Source organism: Cupressus sempervirens, chromosome 4 (genome assembly GCF_028749045.1).
Source record: "Cupressus sempervirens isolate cs-2001-9-10 chromosome 4, ASM2874904v1, whole genome shotgun sequence".
NCBI classification, from domain to species: Eukaryota; Viridiplantae; Streptophyta; class Pinopsida; order Cupressales; family Cupressaceae; genus Cupressus; species Cupressus sempervirens.
In genome coordinates, this window is record NC_143121.1 from 544100542 (window position 1) to 544118596 (window position 18055).

Genomic DNA, 18055 nt, shown 5'->3' on the forward strand with positions numbered 1-18055 from the left:
GAGAAGAAAATAGATGTGTGAGTTACAGATCTGTTTTGGGCATTAGAGGACATCTATCCTCTCTTGTGACATTCTAGACGTCATTCCCTTGGGGTTTGGATTTTGGAATTCATTGCAATCAGTTTCATTAATAGGCAACGTGGACGCATTTCCAGCTACAGGTAGATTGGGTGTTCATTCATATCATTCTCACTCCTTGTCTGATACTTATGCCATTGTGGAGGGATGATTTTATGAGGGTCTTGGACTGATTGAAGGCAGTTTTTTTACTGTAGCAGCATTGTAGTGCGGCACTATTCATATTAGTATAGCAGCAGGATGAGAAGTCATTATTGGAATTTCATGTTATAATGCTGGAGTAATTAGTGAGTTTGCTATGTGTTTAATTAGTTTGAAAACTAATATTATTTCAGCATTAGTTCAATCTTCAGTTTGCATAAATTCCTTCTTGTTCATGTTATGTGGTTTCAAAATCTATGCAAAAATATTAAAATCTTTATCTGTAGTTGGTTCAGTTCTTGGGCATTTCTAGGGTGTCCATTACAGTGGTATCAAAGCGGGTTCTTGCCATCCTGTGGGGTAGGAAATTTATATTATTGTCAGATTTCCTGTTACATTTGGAGTGACCAACACTTCAGCAATTTCTAGCCATGAATAGACATAGGAGGATTGACAGTTCTAGAAGTCAGTGGTGTAATAACAAAGTTAGCGCGAAGATGAATGCTTTGCGGGAGAGTATGGAGAAACTAGAGCTTCATCAACAGAGATTCATAGAGAGCTTGTCGGATCTAGAGACAATTGAAAGGGTAGCAAGGTATATGATTTCTGCCTCTAGAAGGCCGACATCGAGGTTACAGGGAAGGAAGCTTGAGTTTTCCCTGATAGGAGTCCTTGATGCAAATGTACCTATATTTAGTACGACACCTGCTAGTCCTATTTGCAGTGTTGACGATGAACTTATTTCATAGGGACATGCGATTGTGTCAGTGGCAGCAGAGGATAACGATACCAAGCTTCAGCAGGTTGAGGCTCTCAGAGCTCTTGCTATAGTTAGTGCAGAGATAGTTGATGCAGTTGTTACCAATAATACTTTTGACTCTCTCGAGGACAAGATTATTAATGGAGATTTGTATGTGAGATCTCATGGTGTTGCTATAGTGCAGGAGGTAGTGGCTTCTTCAGGTGGGATCAAGACACGTATAGAGCCACCCAACTATGATGTTAGTGATGTGGGTGTTTCAGCAGAGTCAATAGATGTGGGTTTATACTCTAGTATTATTGATTCACAATTTGGCATTGAGTGATGTGTGTAGAGTCAGGAGTCCATATATGAGGCTTTGTCAGGGGATGGTGATGCAACAATAGTAAGATTAGGAGAATTTGAGGATACTGTCATATCAACAACCACTTTTGTGTCAGTTGAACCATCCAACGAAGAGTTTAGTAGTATGCATGTAGTTGTTGATGTGTGTTCTAATGATGGCACACATGTTGAAGATTATGAGTTTTCATCAACTACAAATTCGGTTCAATTTTCTATTGCGGCAGTTAGTGTTGTTCCTATGTCCATATATTTTGATGTGGCTACACCTATTGTTGATATAGTTGGCATGAGTGCATATGGTTTGCCTGTAGCTACATCTTTTTCAATGCATGTTGGTGATGACCAGGATTCCAGTCTAATATATATTATGTTGGTGGATACAGGGAAGAAGAGGTTTCATAGATCTACGAAGTTGCCTTTTGGTGACATTCTGACTTCTACATCATCAGCACAAGTTTTGGGTGCTAGGCTGCAGGACATGTGGTTGGTCTTGATGGTGCTGATTTGCAGTTGGTTTAATGTCCACAGGGATGTCACATACTACTTCATTTGGGATCCAGGTGGAGGTTGGAGTTCATTGTGTTGCTGGATTGCTTGAGGACAAGCAATTTCAAAGGGGGTGAACTGTAATGTCCCCACTTTAGCAGTTGTCTAGTTGTGTGACCGTTAGCTTTTTACTTTATTTTATTTTATTTATCCCACATTGCTTGTGAAAAGTGGTCGACCCTATGAAGTAGGAATAAAAGGAGAGCTTGTGGCTATTGTTAGGGAAGGTTGGATATAAGAAGAAAATAGATGTGTGAGTTACAGATCTGTTTTGGGCATTAGAGGACGTCTATCCTCTCTTGTGACATTCTAGATGTCATTCCCTTGGGGTTGGCCTTTGGAATTCATTGCTATCAGTTTCATTAACAGGTAGCATGGGCGCATTTTCAGCTACAGGCAGATTGGGTGTTCGTTCATATCATTCTCACTCCTTGTTTGATACTTATGCCATTGTGGAGGGATGATTTTATGAGGGTCTTGGACTGATTGAAGGCAGTTTTTTTTACTTTAGCAGCACTGTAGTGTGGCGCCATTCATATTACTATAGCAACAAGATGGGAAGTCATTTCTAGAATTTCATGTTATAATGTTGGAGCAATTAGTGAGTTTGCTATGGGTTCAATTAGTTTGAAAACTAATATTATTTCAGCAGTAGTTCAATCTTCAGTTTGCATAAATTCCTTTTTGTTCATTACAGGGGTAACCACATAACATGAACAAGAAGGAATTTATGCAAACTGAAGATTGAACTACTGCTGAAATAATATTAGTTTTCAAACTAATTGAACCCATAGCAAACTCACTAATTGCTCCAACATAATTCTAGAAATGACTTCCCATCTTGTTGCTATAGTAATATGAATGGCGCCACACTACAGTGCTGCTAAAGTAAAAAAAACTGCCTTCAATCAGTCCAAGACCCTCATAAAATCATCCCTCCACAATGGTAAAAAACTGCCTTCAATCAGTCCAAGACCCTCATAAAATCATCCCTCCACAATGGCATAAGTATCGGACAAGGAGTGAGAATGATATGAATGAACACCCAATCTACCTATAGCTGGAAATGCACCCACACTGCCTGCTAATGAAACTGATAGCAATGAATTCCAAAGGCCAAACCTCAAGGGAATGACGTCTAGAATGTCACAAGAGAGGATAGACGTCCTCTAATGCCCAAAACAGATCTGTAACTCACACATCTATTTTCTTCTCATATCCAACCTTGCCTAACAATAGCCACAAACTCTCATTTTATTCCTACTTCATAGGGTCAACCAATTTTCACAAGCAATGTGGGATAAATAAAATAAAATAAAATAAAATAAAAAGCTAACGGTCACACAACTAGACAACACAACTAGACAGCTGCTAAAGTGGGGACATTACAGAATGTATAAATCTGATTATTATTCTTGGTAGGGTTTGAGGCATTTCCACATTGTCAAGTATTTTCAATAATGAATGTTGATTATTATGTGTAGTTCAGATTTCTTTGTTAGTTATCTTTTATCTTTGCATATATCTTCAAAAATCCAAAACAGCTGAAAAACCAGCAAGAAAATAAATTATTCAGAATTGAGCAAAATCTTCCAATGGTTTCAAATGCTAGCCAAAGACTCAAATTGTGAAACAATCAACAATTTCCAAGACCTCCGTTATTGGGGATCTTTCATTTGGTGAGCTCTCTGTTGTGATAAATGGCTAGGTCAAGGGGCAAAGCCCATCATTAGGTCCAAAGTAAGGCCTTCAAGGCCATGTGTACCTTTATGATGCATGCTCTTTTTCATAATTATATTACTATAGCCAATCATCTATAAATCTTTAAAAAAAGTCTACAACCAGTGAGCTTAAGTTTATTTTGATCTCCTAAGAACCCACCTTATGAAGACAAAAATGATAAAAAAACTAAAAAAGGCATTCTGCAACATGTTTTCCTTGATGAGGTGAGTCCCTACAAAAACTTGACATGTCCCAATTGTAAAACTTGGTAAGTTTCACTGGAAAACTTGAGTACTCCGGTAGAACTGGTCCCACAAGGCCTTGGTGAAGCTATCTTACAACATAACTTTTTAAGTTACTATAGTTAAGTTCTACAGTATTTGTAATGTCCCCTTTTTGACTATGTTTGTCAACTTCCCTTTCTACAATGCCTATTGAATACAAGTCCAGCAAGTAATGAAGGTTAAACCAAAGATCAACTTCTATTTCTGGTATGACAAGCAATATATGCAATTTGAAATACTATTATATGCTTATGAATACTATTTAGTATTTATCACTTACAGTGATAAGAATGTGATGATGTATCTGATATAGTCAATAAGCTTATACAATCTCTTATATTGCTTTCAGAGATGGCTGCTATATCTGATTGGACAATTGCTTTTAACCACGGCCGCAATATCTGATATGACAGTTTTATTATGTGACTTAGATACTATTGCTAGAAGCAATATGTGCTATTTCAGATTATCAATGAGATGCTTGCACTCAATAATGGATGCCGTGTCTGATATATAGTCCTCTATCTATGCAATCCTTAGATTCCGTCTCTGATCTGTACTATACATGCCTGCACCAATACTGCCATTGGCAATTCGCTCTAAACAGAGCAGATCTGATATGACGAAGTAAATAAGTGTAAAGTATTCAATGATGGTAGACTGGATAGATCGAATGACTACCTATATCCATATTATGAAATGAAGAGCCGAGGTTTAGATGGGTCTCATCCCTTCATTCATAGCAATACCATAACCACACCTCTTCAGTTGATTATTATGTTAATGACTTCATTGCATTGCAACTTTTGGATTGGTATTATTAATTGTATTCTTATCATGTTTAATCACCTCAGCCTTGTGAATAAATCAATATCCTTAATCACTATTAATGATACTCTTCTTTTTATACTTCAGTCAAGTCATATTATCAATCAACTCGATATTAATCTCCCTTATTAATATTTGGCCCATCATAATATTGTTCCATCAGCTTTTATACTAATCGATTATTATCCTTGACCAATGATGCATATCGATATATGGTGGATCGATATGTTTCCTTGACAACTGACTTATACTGGAGTACGATCTTAATACTCTTAATACTTTAATACAACATATTAAAGGACCCAACTGTTGTGAATAAGATTACAGCCATCAACCAACCAACACATATAACTTACCCAAGACAACTAACTTGATATAGACAATTAGTATATTGCTGGATATCAAATATCATCAAACATGATAATAGGTATTGTACACTGACTACAGAATTCCATGTTTTTAGCACAACCCAAAGTGAAATTATTTCCTTAACTAGTTTTGTTGTTACTCTTCTTCTCAAATTGAAGCAATTTGGCACATTATTCCGAATAGATCGAAGTGATTGAATTTTATAATTTTATGACAATTCCTTTTTGTATCATCCAAATTGCGGGGCTATGTTCAGAGCGCGGTTGTCAGGGCATGCAAAAATGTATTTGCTTTTGTTATGCCGTTCTATTTTAGTTTTTCTCTATAAGGTTTTATTTATCATCACCACTTAAATGTATGGAGTTGTTGCTATACTTTGTGTATGACTGATGCCTTGTCCTACAGCGTTGATTTCTCTGGGATTTCTTACAATCCACACATTCTCCATGGTCATTGCATTCAATGGATATGCAGAAGAGAAGAAACTACACCAGTTATTTGTACCTGTTCTTCATCTAGTTGCTGCAATGCTGGTAAACATTTATTATAATAGCTTAGTCATTTTTAGGTGTACTTTAATGGTTTCAAGCTTCCAAAATAAGCTTGAGAAGAAAAATTTCGAGCAGAATCTCATTAGTTAAAACAACTTCATGGTTGCTATTACTTTATACTATGGGAAGTTACTAATTCCAATAGGCTTCATTGCAGACGTTAGTGAATCTTATACCTGGTGGTTGCGTTGCTGGAGTACCTTTGGTATTTTTCTCTGCTGCTGTAACTCTGTTTTACTGTGGCAAGATGGTTTTGGAAAGAGTCACGAGTAACGTAGAGGACATACCCACTAGGCAAATAATTAGTTGATAAGAGCAGAACAGATGATTTGCTTGTGAATCAATTTTGTACATTGTATTATTACATATCGGCATTAGACATGCCAGGCTTTTTTCACGATTCAAGAAGATACTGTTCTTGAGAAAGCTTAAGGTCCACCTTCTATATTAATTAATGAGTTGGCCCACTGAAGAAAAAGATGACTATTTTAGATTGACAATTGGCAACTAGCTTTTCCAAAAGTTAATTTAAACTAAAAGTTTCTTTTCCTGCCAAGTAAAGCTGGCACTAAAAGAGCTGTAACAGTACATGTGGTCTGTATATCCATCATTTGACTTTAATTTCATAGGTAAAGTTTGAAGAAGAACGTTTACCCATATATTAATTGTTTTATTTCTGTAAACATTCTTATCTGAATCTCAACTATCTTTTTAAATACAAATTCTATTTATTAAATGTTCTTATTTGAATCTCAACAACTAGAGTTGTTACTCAAATTTCAATCATGGCCGATGCCCCATCATTCTAGCTTTCATATCCGCAAGCTTATAAGATGGGTGGCCTTGGATGTGCTTTTTCTGTAGAAATCCAGGCTCCTGTATGCACCATTATCTTCATTATAGAAATAGAACTGTATTAGATCTTGAGAGTGACACTATTTCGCTATGAATATGACACAATTGTTGAAAACTTTTTTTAGGTTTCGTAATGTATATGGCTATATTAATTGTTAAAACTGTTGCATTGCACAATCTTTGACTAATGTTCTAAGATGAACTTGCATTTAGCTCTGCGGAAGCACAAACCTTTTTTCTGGGATTGTTGTTTCATAAAATCTTCGAATGTGGATTAATTGAAAATTTTCTTCTGAAATAGGATAAAATAGAAGCAAAGAATCACACATTAAAAATGTCAATTCAATACAAAGGATTGAAGATTATTCGGAGGATGGATTCTTTTACATGTATATTCCCCTATCATTGTTGGGCTGTTGAAGATTATACGAAAGTGCATTCCTTTGTATATATAATTCCTTACATTATTCGTGGGTTGTTGGATGCAACACTATTCCCTCTTAAGAAGATTAATATTGTTCTATAGGTAACAAACAACCAAAACATTAAATTTTTGTTTGATCTATGAAATTTGTCGTCCTTTTTTAAAAAATTTTGATCTGTTTATCAGGCCCCTTGAATTTAGGGGAAAAATGTTACATTGATATGTTCAGTATTCTTCGTCTGGCATGCTGTTTTTCTTTGGTGTGATGAAAAGCCATTATCAAATCTTTGTTGTACGGTTGAGGACCTATAAGTGATTTGTGATTGAATGAATGAATGAAGGATTTTAATAACGTCCATGAGGCCAAAGCAGCCTATGGGACCTGCCTGCTAACAGCTAGCCTAATCCAGCTGTAACCCTTTGACTAATTCTTCTCTTCTTCGATGCATTTTGATGATCAAGTTTGCAGTCTTGTCCAGCTGCTATTCTTCGAAGAAGTGGTTCATACTGCTGTTTTCTAACATCTCCGAGTACCTGGATCTGATGTTGCTGTACGCCGGGAATTCCATGACAAAGTGATGTTTTGTTTCAATGGCTTCCGTGTCATAGAATAGGAAGGTCCTATTTTCCCATTCCTCTTTTGGCATTGTCCATCTACCCATCTTGCATCTCAACTGGTGAGAGCTAGTTTTGAGTTGGGCTATAAGCATTTTGGCCTTCCACTTAATTGCCGTGCCTAAATATGCTTTTTCCTTGTGGCATGTGTTGGGTTTAAATTTCTTAATATGGTGAGATTTTTTCCTCCCCATGTGCCTTGTCCACATGATGCTACAAAATCTTTCGCGAACAAACTTCTTAATTTCTTCAGTACTATCTGTGCATCTATGGATGTTGATGTTCCATTTTTGCATCTATTTGTTGTTTTGCTTCATCCATGTGTTTTTTCTCCTTTCTAGCTTTTTTTTAGGGACTAACTTAGGTCAATGATGATTTCCCATGCCTTGGGTTTTCTTTAAGTAATATATCAGCCAAACCATTGCAACAACTTCTAAGGGAAAGGCAATCGCTTCAGCCAATAAAATCTCATGAGGCGCCATGGTTTTGATTTTAAGGTTGGTGATGATAAGGTGTTTTTATATTCTTTCTACTTGTCTTCATTTTTGATTTGACAAGTTGTTGCATCGAATTTTACACTCATACAAAATTGCAGGTGTGATAAGCAGGCCAAATAACGTTTTCTTTGTCTTCCAATCCCAGAGTTCTGCATTCCTACACTTATTCTATAAAGAATACAATGCCTTCCATCCCCCTTGAATTTTTGTAGATCTACATGTTTCCCAATTGAGTTTGTTTTGGAAATCTATTCCCAAGTACTTGTATTTGCTCACAATCTCTAGGGTGTTACCTTTAAAGAGAAAAGTGTCTGGGGGTCTCTTGTTTCTCTTTAGTGATAAGATCATAACTTTGGTTTTGCTAGTGTTAACTTCCAGACCCACCTCTTGGCCAAAGCTTTCCAATGCCTTCAACTGTTCTCTCAAACCATTAGCTGTCTTGGCGATAATGATGAGATCATCCACATATAACAATAGTTTTATCACATAACTAGCTGGCCGAAGTCCCCTGCCACTGGCTCTATTTAACCATGCTTCCAACCTGTCAAAGTAAAGCCTAAACAAGGTTGGAGGTAGTGGGCACCTTTGTTTGACCCCTATGTTGCTACCAAAGCATTCCAATAACCCATTCGTAGTTTTGATTTTGGCCTTAACTTGTTCATATAGTTTGTGTACTGTTGTCCTTAGCACCATAGAGATTCCCAGCTCTCCTTTTCTTTTCCAAAATTTGTTAGGGGGTACTGTGTCAAAGGCATTTTTGAAGTTTACAAAACAACAAAAAGCCTCATCCCCTCGAGTGTCCCATGTTTTCTCAACTAAGTATCTAAGAGTTGCCCTGTGATCGATAGTGGAGTGTTTTGGTCTAAAGCCTACTTGTCCCTTTGCTCTTTTCTCTTCTGTTTCAGCCCATTTACTGATTTTTTGTTCTACCATGCTTCCAAATAGCTTGCCGAGAAAGGGGTTGATCATGATGGTTCAATAATTAGAGGGGTTGTTTGTGTCTCTGCTTTTGTAAATTAGAACCACCACACTTGTCATCCAGTTTTTGGGGAAACCTTCCTCGTTGGCACTGTTAAAAGATACGGTTGATATGAGGTGCAAGCAAATCAACACCCCATTTTAGGTATTTAGCTTGAAGCCCATCGATATCATGTGCTTTACCTATCGCTAAACTCCTTATGCCTTGAGTGATATTGTTAATGTTGAATAGATCTCATTTGTGCTTAGTTATCAGAGTAACATGTTTACCTTGTTTGCATTCATTGAGCGCTTTGGCATATTCTAGTGATTGAGTTTCGATTATGTTATTCTCTGCCTGCTTCTTTTTATGTCTGAGTTCAATACAAAACTTTTTAGGGTTGTTTTTCTTGAGATTAATCAGCTCAAGTCTTCTTAAGATCACATATTGTTACTTCCTTCGTCTTAGCAACTTGATATACTCCTTATTTTTTTTATTATTCTTTTGACCTCTCAAATTACTTTTTGCTCTATTGCATTCATCATCAAACCATGGGTTAGCCGGGAATGTATTCTTAGTGTCTCTTTTGGGTTTAGATCTTTTACATTCTTCAAGAGCCTTGTTAATAATAGGAATGAGATTATCTTTGCCCACATGATGTTGTTTGACATCATTTGAGTTTTTTTGTTGATTGTTAGATATCCTACTAAGAGACTCTGAAAATTTCTTGATTTTTTTGTGTCATTAGGTTCTTGCCAGTCAAATGACCTTTTCTTTCCTTGTAGATTTGTCGAACATTTTGTTGATCTTTTATGTGAGTGCCCAGCTTGAGTGCAATCAGATTATGATCTGAATTTAGACCGATTGAGCTTCACCCTATCTCAAACTCCAATATCTTTGAGGTGTAGTTTTGAGAGCAAATGACGTAATCCACTACACTTTGCCTATTGTAGGTTTTGCAAGCGATGTTTCCCGAATTAGGCCATTTCCTCACACCATTACAAATGACCATGTTGTGAATGCAACACACCTAGTAATTCTGCCGCAAAATGGTTGACCTTACCTTTGTCATCCTATGATGACCTCTCCTAGTGTTGGACCCCCTCTTCCTCTAACCATATCAGATCATTGCTTTCTTTATACCCTCTTTCAAGATTGAGAGTCTGATTATTTGTTGTCATAGCATTAAAGTCACCTATGAGCAGAACTTCGCCTAAGGCGCTAAATGTAGAAATGTCCTTTTTGAGTGAGGCAAACGGGGTCTTCACGGTCTACATGCTTCTTATAAAATTGTGATCCTTTAGGAACAAGTAACATGCTGCCACCCAAATAGAAACTCGATTTTTTGTTATTTTTATCTAGATGTATTGGTTGTTTGCATTTTCTTTCTCTGTATTAATAAATATGGCCCATGTTTACTTAATCAAAATGGTGATACCTTTGTGCCCTTTGTCACTTTCCATCTTTTCATTCCACACTGAGATTTTCCTATAACCCTTGAACTCTGAAACCTTGCCGCCATCATGTTCACTTGTCTCTATGAGCAGAATAATGTCTTGGCCGCCAACTATGGGCCCTAATCCAGTTCCTCTCCATGGATAGCCTCTACAATTCCAAATAACTATAGTTAAGAATTATTGGGTGGGCCTGAGTTCCTATTTATCATGTGTTATTTTGTCACTGATATGGGCCTTCCCATTTTGCAACCATTCCCATTTTCCACTTTCTCTTGTTGTTTTAACTTTTTCCCATTCTTTTCTCATTTCCTCTTGTTGGGTTATGGTAAGATCACCGTCAAGGTATATATGTATTCCTTTGAGATACCTCTTATTTCTCATAATATTGTTTTTGTCTTCTGCATTCTTCATTGTCACCCTTATGTGTCTATCCTTGCAGTCCATTGTCCACTTTTTGATTCTTTGTGTTTGCATAATTGCTCCACTCCACTCGAATTGGTCGCTAAGGAAGTCCTTTATTAACTCTTTGTGGTTTCTTGTTCCCCACAGTCTCTTAATCCTTTGATGATGAAATTTGTTGCCCTCTCACTTATCTCTTTTTCTTTCCTAATCTGATTCCTTATTTTCTTTCCTATGACTTCACTGGGCATGTTTGCTGTCCCCCTTACCATGCTAGTCCATCACTTGACTTCTTCCATTTGTTCTCTTATCTGATTCCCTTTTTGTTCCATGACGACTAGGGGAAATTGCATTTCTTTGATGTGCAGATTCTCATCTTTGCCTCCATCATTTGATAAGGGCTAAATCATTTTGGTGTTTACAATGACTTCATATTTGCTCTCGGTTTGGGGTTGAGTCTTTAGTTTTCAAGGTTGAGTCTGCATTACTTTTCATAGAAATACCTAAATTGATTTTGAAGAAGTTCTTAAAGTTTTGCTTGGAGGAATCCTATCAAAAGTAGATAAATCATGAGTATTTTGCTAATATTTGATTGTTTGTGGGTCTCTTGAATTTAGTAGGTTTAGCATGAGGGTTTCTGTTGAGTGTGTGGGAGAGCTAGACCAAAGCTATTAGTTTTCCTTTGCCTCTACTCTTGTCGGAACATTTGTATAATTATGTGGCCGTGAGCTGCTTCCTTGCCGTGAATCGTGTGTTACGCCTGCATTGTGTGCCATGTCCTGTGCCTATGTGTGCTTGCGGGTGGGTTAGATTCCTGTCGTGCCCTTGTTGCTACTTGCTCACGTGGACTCCTCTTCTGTCATGGGTCGTGCATGCCTTTGCCTGTTTGCCGTGGTTCCCCATAATGCACGACTTTGGTTTTGGAAGCAGGTTGGTCTCTGTGCGTCGGTGTTAGGTTCGACAGAGACTAAGGGAATTGGCAGTGAGAACGATTTGTTATTCCGATTGTAGGTGAACCGCTTGACAATATATGTTTGACTAGTGATTGTGAGAGGTGTCACAATTGCATTGTAGGACACAAACCAAGTGTTTGACAAAATGCCTCCTCAAGCAATATACCCACAGTACCTTGGAACTGCAGGTTAATCCTCCACTGCCTCTTTTCTCCGATCATTGTGCATCACATTCTGTCTGAGAACACATTTGGCGAATTGGAGGACCATGATACATGTATCAGTCAACTGTTTGACGTAATGACTCCTCCACTCGATCCAATCCCATGGCAGCAGATTGTGGACCGTCTTGATATAATTGAGAAAGACAATGCAACACTAAAAGATACAATGTTTACTATATCTAACCTCTTTCTCAAATTAACAGAATGGGTTCCTACACTGGAAGCTCAAGTCAAATCAGACCTACAACTTAAAGACACGGTTGAGTCTCTCTTTGCATCAATCCTAGAATTTAAGCAACTGTTAGCCTCTAATACAACTGGTATTGATAATCTCTTAGCAACTTTCAACACTACAACTGCAAACCTCACAACTATTAAGGAGAGAGAGATAAAAATTGTTGATAAACATACATTACTCATATCTGAAACTGAACACAACGTAAAAACTTGGGCTGCCTTGTGTAACACTACTGTTGCAACACCTGTCTTAGGTGTTGAGAAGCTGGTCCAAGGGAAGATAGATGAGGAGCAAACGAAGCATGCTCGAGAACTAAATTTGCGGGTCTGTGGTCTCACTCCCACTTTAAACCCTCTTGCTGTTAGACATTCTTTCCTTACAGACCATCTTGGCATCTCAGATATTTCACTAGACAGATGTTGGCTATGCCCAAATGACACCCTCTTTCTCTGGTTTCACTCACTCTTAGATAGGCTATAGGCTCTTAGAGTAAAGAAGTTTCAATTCTCTTTTCCTACTAAAACTTATTTGGACGAAGATCTCACTGAATCACAGGTGGCTGAGTTGAAACACTTGAGGGACCTAGTTGCTGAGGCTAGGAATAGTGGGAATTGGGTTGTGATTTGGAATATGAAGCTAGTTATCCATGATTCCCCCTAGTGGCTGGGCTATGAGACAGTCTGACAAGACTAAATGATGCGCATACCAATAGTTTGACAAGAGTGCATCCTCCTTTGATTCTATTCTTGTTAACTGTTGGAATGGAATTGGTTCGCTATGGTCCCTACCTGACCTATTTTAGGACATTTGGCTTAGTAGACATCCTTATCGTCATGGAGACTCATGAGAGTCCGAATCGTCCCCTTCTGGGGTTTGCATGCTATCAGTCGCTATCCATATGCCGAGAGGAGGTTTGTATCTTTGGTGGGGTTCGAAGCTCTGGAGGCGTGGATTTTCTGATTAGGGATGATCTTTTCAAGGCTACCTTGATCGTCTACGCTAATGTCCATACTAGATTCCTTTGCATCCACATCAAACATACTAGTTACACTAGACATCGTCAAAGAGATATCTTCATCACTGCTTGCTACTTCCCACTTGCCTCTTCTTAGTATGCTATTCATAGCGTAGAGGGCATAGACCCTTTCTCAAACTTACATGACTGCATTTCCATGTTTGCGGATGGGGGTGACATTATTATTTTAGGAGACTAACGCTGAGACCAAAGACTTGCAGACACCTTTACATGACCGCAGTTCAGACTGGTCTTGCACTTCAGAGGTTGATTCAGCTAGCCCTAGGCTCTAGCACACCTCCGAAGACAGTTGTGGACTTCTGTCCAGTTATCGGTGCCACCTCTTCCAAATGTGTGAGTCCTCCAACATGGTGATTCTGAATGACCTCTCGTGCTTCCCTGGTTCCGAGCTCTTCACTTGCTAGCCACACTTTGGTGGTGTGAGTGTTGTGGACTATACTCTTCCTTTAGCATCCTACATTTAGTCAATTCGCTACTTCTCCAGCTCTCGCCTTCCCTTGGCCGATGTTGCTCTCCTCAGCCTTTCACTTAGCTTTTCCCCCCACCCTCAGCTTCATCCCCCTTGCTTCCCCTTCCCTACCCTCCTATTGCGCCAGCCCGCACCCCTGCCTACTTTTGCTTCCCTAAGAGGACCTTGCTCTCTTCACCTTACATCTCAGGCGACTTCTTCCCCATGGTTACTTCTTTGAGATCGACCAAGTTACCACTATGTTTGATTCAATGATAATTGTGTTATGGGAGTCCACTCTCCTTTCCATCCCCCATTGTCTGTTTTGTCGCTCCAAGCGGCATAATACATGCCCTATGAACCAATGGTTCGATCATGACTGTAAGTCTTATCATTGCCACTTGCGTTCTACCTTTGAGACTTGCTTCGCTCCTTTCACTAGCCTTTGTCCCGCTTACCGCTATTTCCTTCACTCCTCAAAATGATTGTTCATTAATTCCCAATGCCGCTCCTTGTGTGTCACACTTTCTCAGGATCACAAATTGTTCTAGCGCACTTTATTCCCTTGTCCCACTGCCCTAATCTCCTCCCTCAATTTCATCTCCTTCACCGCCCATGCCACACTCTATACAACATCCCGAGCCAACCCCCCCTTCACCTCACCCCTCCTCCCCATTACCACCATCTTTTTACCCCCTCCAACCTCTTGAGGCCATCAGATACATGAGATGCAATATGTTGGCTGACGAGGAGGGTTTTCAGGCGGAGCTCGTCAAGCGTGGCACCTCGGCGTTATGCTCCTTTCTTCCCACACTATTTAATAGAGTGGTCTGCACTAGCTTCTCGGACTCCTAGTCGAGACATGTTATCTACCCGATCCATAAGTTTAGGCTGACTTTGGACCTTGACAACTATAGGACTATCATGATCGGACACACCTTTGCCAAGCTTTACGCTATAGCACTGGACACTATTCTTACTAGAGAGCTCAACAGGAGAGCTAGAGGCTAGGTTGGGTTCTGGGCAGGTTAGCAGACCATGGACCACATCATGACATTATGAGCTATTATTGAGGAGGTTCAATACTGCTCTGCAAAAGTTTATTGTTGTTTCGTAGACTTTCGTAAGGCTTTTAACACCATCCTACGGGGGGCTCTTTTCCAATGGCTCAGAGACATCGAGATTTCAAAGATCTTATTAACGACTATTATGAGGTTATATGAGAATGTTGTGGGTAGATTCATGACCCTTGAGGGTTTCTCGGCTCCTATCCATAGCACTATTGGGGTGAAATAGGGTTGCTCTCTTTCCCCCACACTGTTTGGCATTTATATTGATGAGCTCAAGACCTTCCTCAGAGAGTCTTCGCTCCTAGGTGATGTTTGCTACTTACACCAAGTTTCGATCTCCATTCTCCTATATGTTGATGATGTGGTTCTTTTGGCATCTTCTCCTGAGAGTCTTCAGAGGCTCCTTGATGGTCTGGACTGCTTCTGTGACTTACGACAGCTGATTGTGAACTTGAGTAAGACTTGGGTTATGGTATTCAACTATCTGAAGAGCTGTGATTTGCACTTTTATTTTTTGGGATAGGAGATTGAGATCACCTCTTCTTACAGATATCTCAGTATCAATTTTTCGGGACATTGCTTCAGTATGAGACCAACCATCCAGACCGAAGTTAACAAGGGGATGTGCTCCCTTGCTATACTAGAGAGACAATGCTTCATACACCACTTCCAGGACACGATGTCCAAGTTGTCCTTTCTGGACTCCTTGGTTACACTGACAGTGCTTTATGGTTCAGTTGTTTGGGGACCGTCTCTTCTTGACTCAGATTGGGCCTCTATTGAGCGTGTTCAGACTTTGCTTCTCAAACATATTATCAGATGCCATAGATTCATCCCCCATGACAATATTTTGTCAGAATTTAGAGCTCATCCTTTCATACTCAGTGCAATTTTTAATCTAGTTTGGTTTCTTCACTATCTGCGTGGCTTTGCAGACTTTGAGGCTGGTTGTCATTGATATTCTCACTTGGCCTATTGCTCCTCTGTTGTCGTTGTTGCCTCGAATCCGTCCCCTAGATGTCAATGTTTGTACACTCAGGAAACCTCTTTGTTGAGCTCTATAGGGATTGCTATTGACCACCTCCCTTTGTTATAGTTTTCATTGGATGCTCTTGCCCATCTCCTCCCATTACTACAAGAGTTGAATGGGCATGTCAGGATAGATATTTATAGACAATACATCACCATGAGTTGGAGTAATCTGGTTGGGGGGTTAAGTCCTAAGATGGCCTTTTATGTTGAGCACTTCTTGGTTATCACTGATGGGGTTATTACACAACCTAGCTACTTATCACGATGTTGGTGTCATGCCTTACGCATCGCCCTTGGATCTTTTAGAGTTGGCTCCCACTGGTTATAGATATAGACGGATCATCATATGAGCAGAGAGGACCAAATCTGTCGTTTATGCTCCTTGTCTGAGGCCAAGACAGAGACCCATTTCATCTTCCGTTGCCCATCATACTATGAGATTAGAGGGAGGTTCTATTGCCTTTCAGAGAGTGTAGTTCCCTCACAGCTTTCTTTTTGTATACGGATCAGAGATGCCTAGTGCTCTATCTCAGGCAGGTGATGTAGTTTCGGGACTCCACTTTGCAATGCTTGACCCCCCAGAAGGTCACGGATCAGCCCCTCATCACCACCTTCTTCTTCCCCCCTTGTCTCCAACGAGGGGGGTGAAGTGGACCTCCAATACAAGCAATACCCCCATGGCTGGCCACTTTGGATCAGTGAGACCCCAGACCAGGTTTAGTACTACTACTACTCTTACTCCTCAGTGACACCACTCCGACAAGTCCCAACAACAGACCAAAGGTCCCTCATGCCCAGATTCATCTCATTCGATGTTGGAGTTCTTTTAGCGGAAGAAGGGTCCCTAGCTCCTTGTTGGCCCCTTTGTTATTTTGTTTATTTTGATCTTGCTTGCTCTTTCCTAGACACTGTTTGGTGTCTTGTAGTCCGCTGCTTCCTTTCTTGTATGCTTTTAGTCCCTTAGATCCTTGGTGGTCTTTTGTTGGACATTAATAGATTTATCTTATCTTATCTTATCCTCCCATGTCTCCTGCGGTTGTTTTTGTCTCTCCTAATTCTTTCCTCAATAGAATCAACTCACACTCCCCTTTTTACAAGTTGAACTGTAGTTTTTGAACTTGCTCTTCAAGTATATTGACCTCTTTTCTTAACTTCCAATTACGTTTGCTGATCTCTCTCACTTTAATGTCTTCCATATGACTCTTCTCTTCTAATGCGAGCAATCTTTCTTTCGTGAGCACTAGATCATTTGTACATGTCTAGGTACCAAGACATAGGTGTTTTTGTGGGACTGTAAATGTTTGACATCTCATCATCTATTGCCTTTGTTGGGTGAGATACCTCTACTACACTCTTGTCATTTCTAATCTATTTCCTTTGTCTCATTTGTGGGACCTCACTGACTTTTTTTTTGGTACTGGTTTTGGCAAAATAACTGTCAGCTTGCCCTTCTTTGCATATTTGACCTTTCTAACATTCCTTCTTTTGATTATGCCTTTGTATTGTTTCCATTCACATAGATATAGTTTCCTCCTCGGGGCAATGCATTGAGTTGGGAGAAGCCTAGCAGGCCCTGTGATAGATTACTTGTTCCAGAGTCGAATGAGTTCCCAAACCCAACTAAGGAGAACATTCCTGGGAGTATCAAAAAGCTCCCTTGCCGAGTCATCCCTAAGACGAGATTTTACAGAAGATTATTCCCTTGAGCTAGAAGCGAGTTACTACCAGGCCCCAAATTGTGCAATGTGTCTATGACTGATTGTGATATCTTTATTTTTGATTGATCACTTGGTGTGATATGCCTGAAGACCTGTTCAACTGATTGAGAGATGTGCAATGTGTCCATGTTTGGTTGTGATATCATTATCTTTGATTGATCACCTAGTGTGATATGCCTAAAGATCTGTTCCACTAGTTGAGAGATGTGCAGTGTGTCTATGACTGGTTGTGATTCCTTTATCTTTGATTGATCACCTAGTATGATATGTCTAGAAACTTGTTCAACTGTTTGAGAGTCCTTGGATTCTATCCCACCTTCCCCATCTTTTCCCTCCATATCAGACAATATAGGATTTACTATTTACTGCTTATGTAGGTTTGGTTTTTGTGTAGAGAAGCACACAGAGAGTAGATGGTTTATGCGGTTGTATGCTTTTATAGTTGAATATTTCCACAACAAGAAACAAGAGATGAAAGGGAAAAGAACAAGCAAAGGAGAAAGGTCA

The 18055-nt window shown here is 39.4% G+C and overlaps 1 protein-coding gene across 3 annotated transcripts in view; it reads left to right on the forward strand.

The window, feature by feature from the left end:
- Positions 1-6360, forward strand: part of LOC149562340 (gamma-secretase subunit APH1-like protein) — a 102094-nt gene extending 95734 nt beyond the window's left edge. For all 3 annotated transcript variants that reach the window (XM_089825865.1, XM_089825866.1, XM_089825867.1), the window contains 2 exons: positions 5479-5606; positions 5782-6360. In XM_089825865.1, the coding sequence (XP_089681991.1) occupies positions 5479-5606; positions 5782-5934 (281 nt within the window). In that variant the 3' untranslated portion in view covers positions 5935-6360. The remainder of the gene's footprint in view (positions 1-5478; positions 5607-5781) is intronic.
- The last annotated feature ends 11695 nt before the right edge of the window (positions 6361-18055 follow it).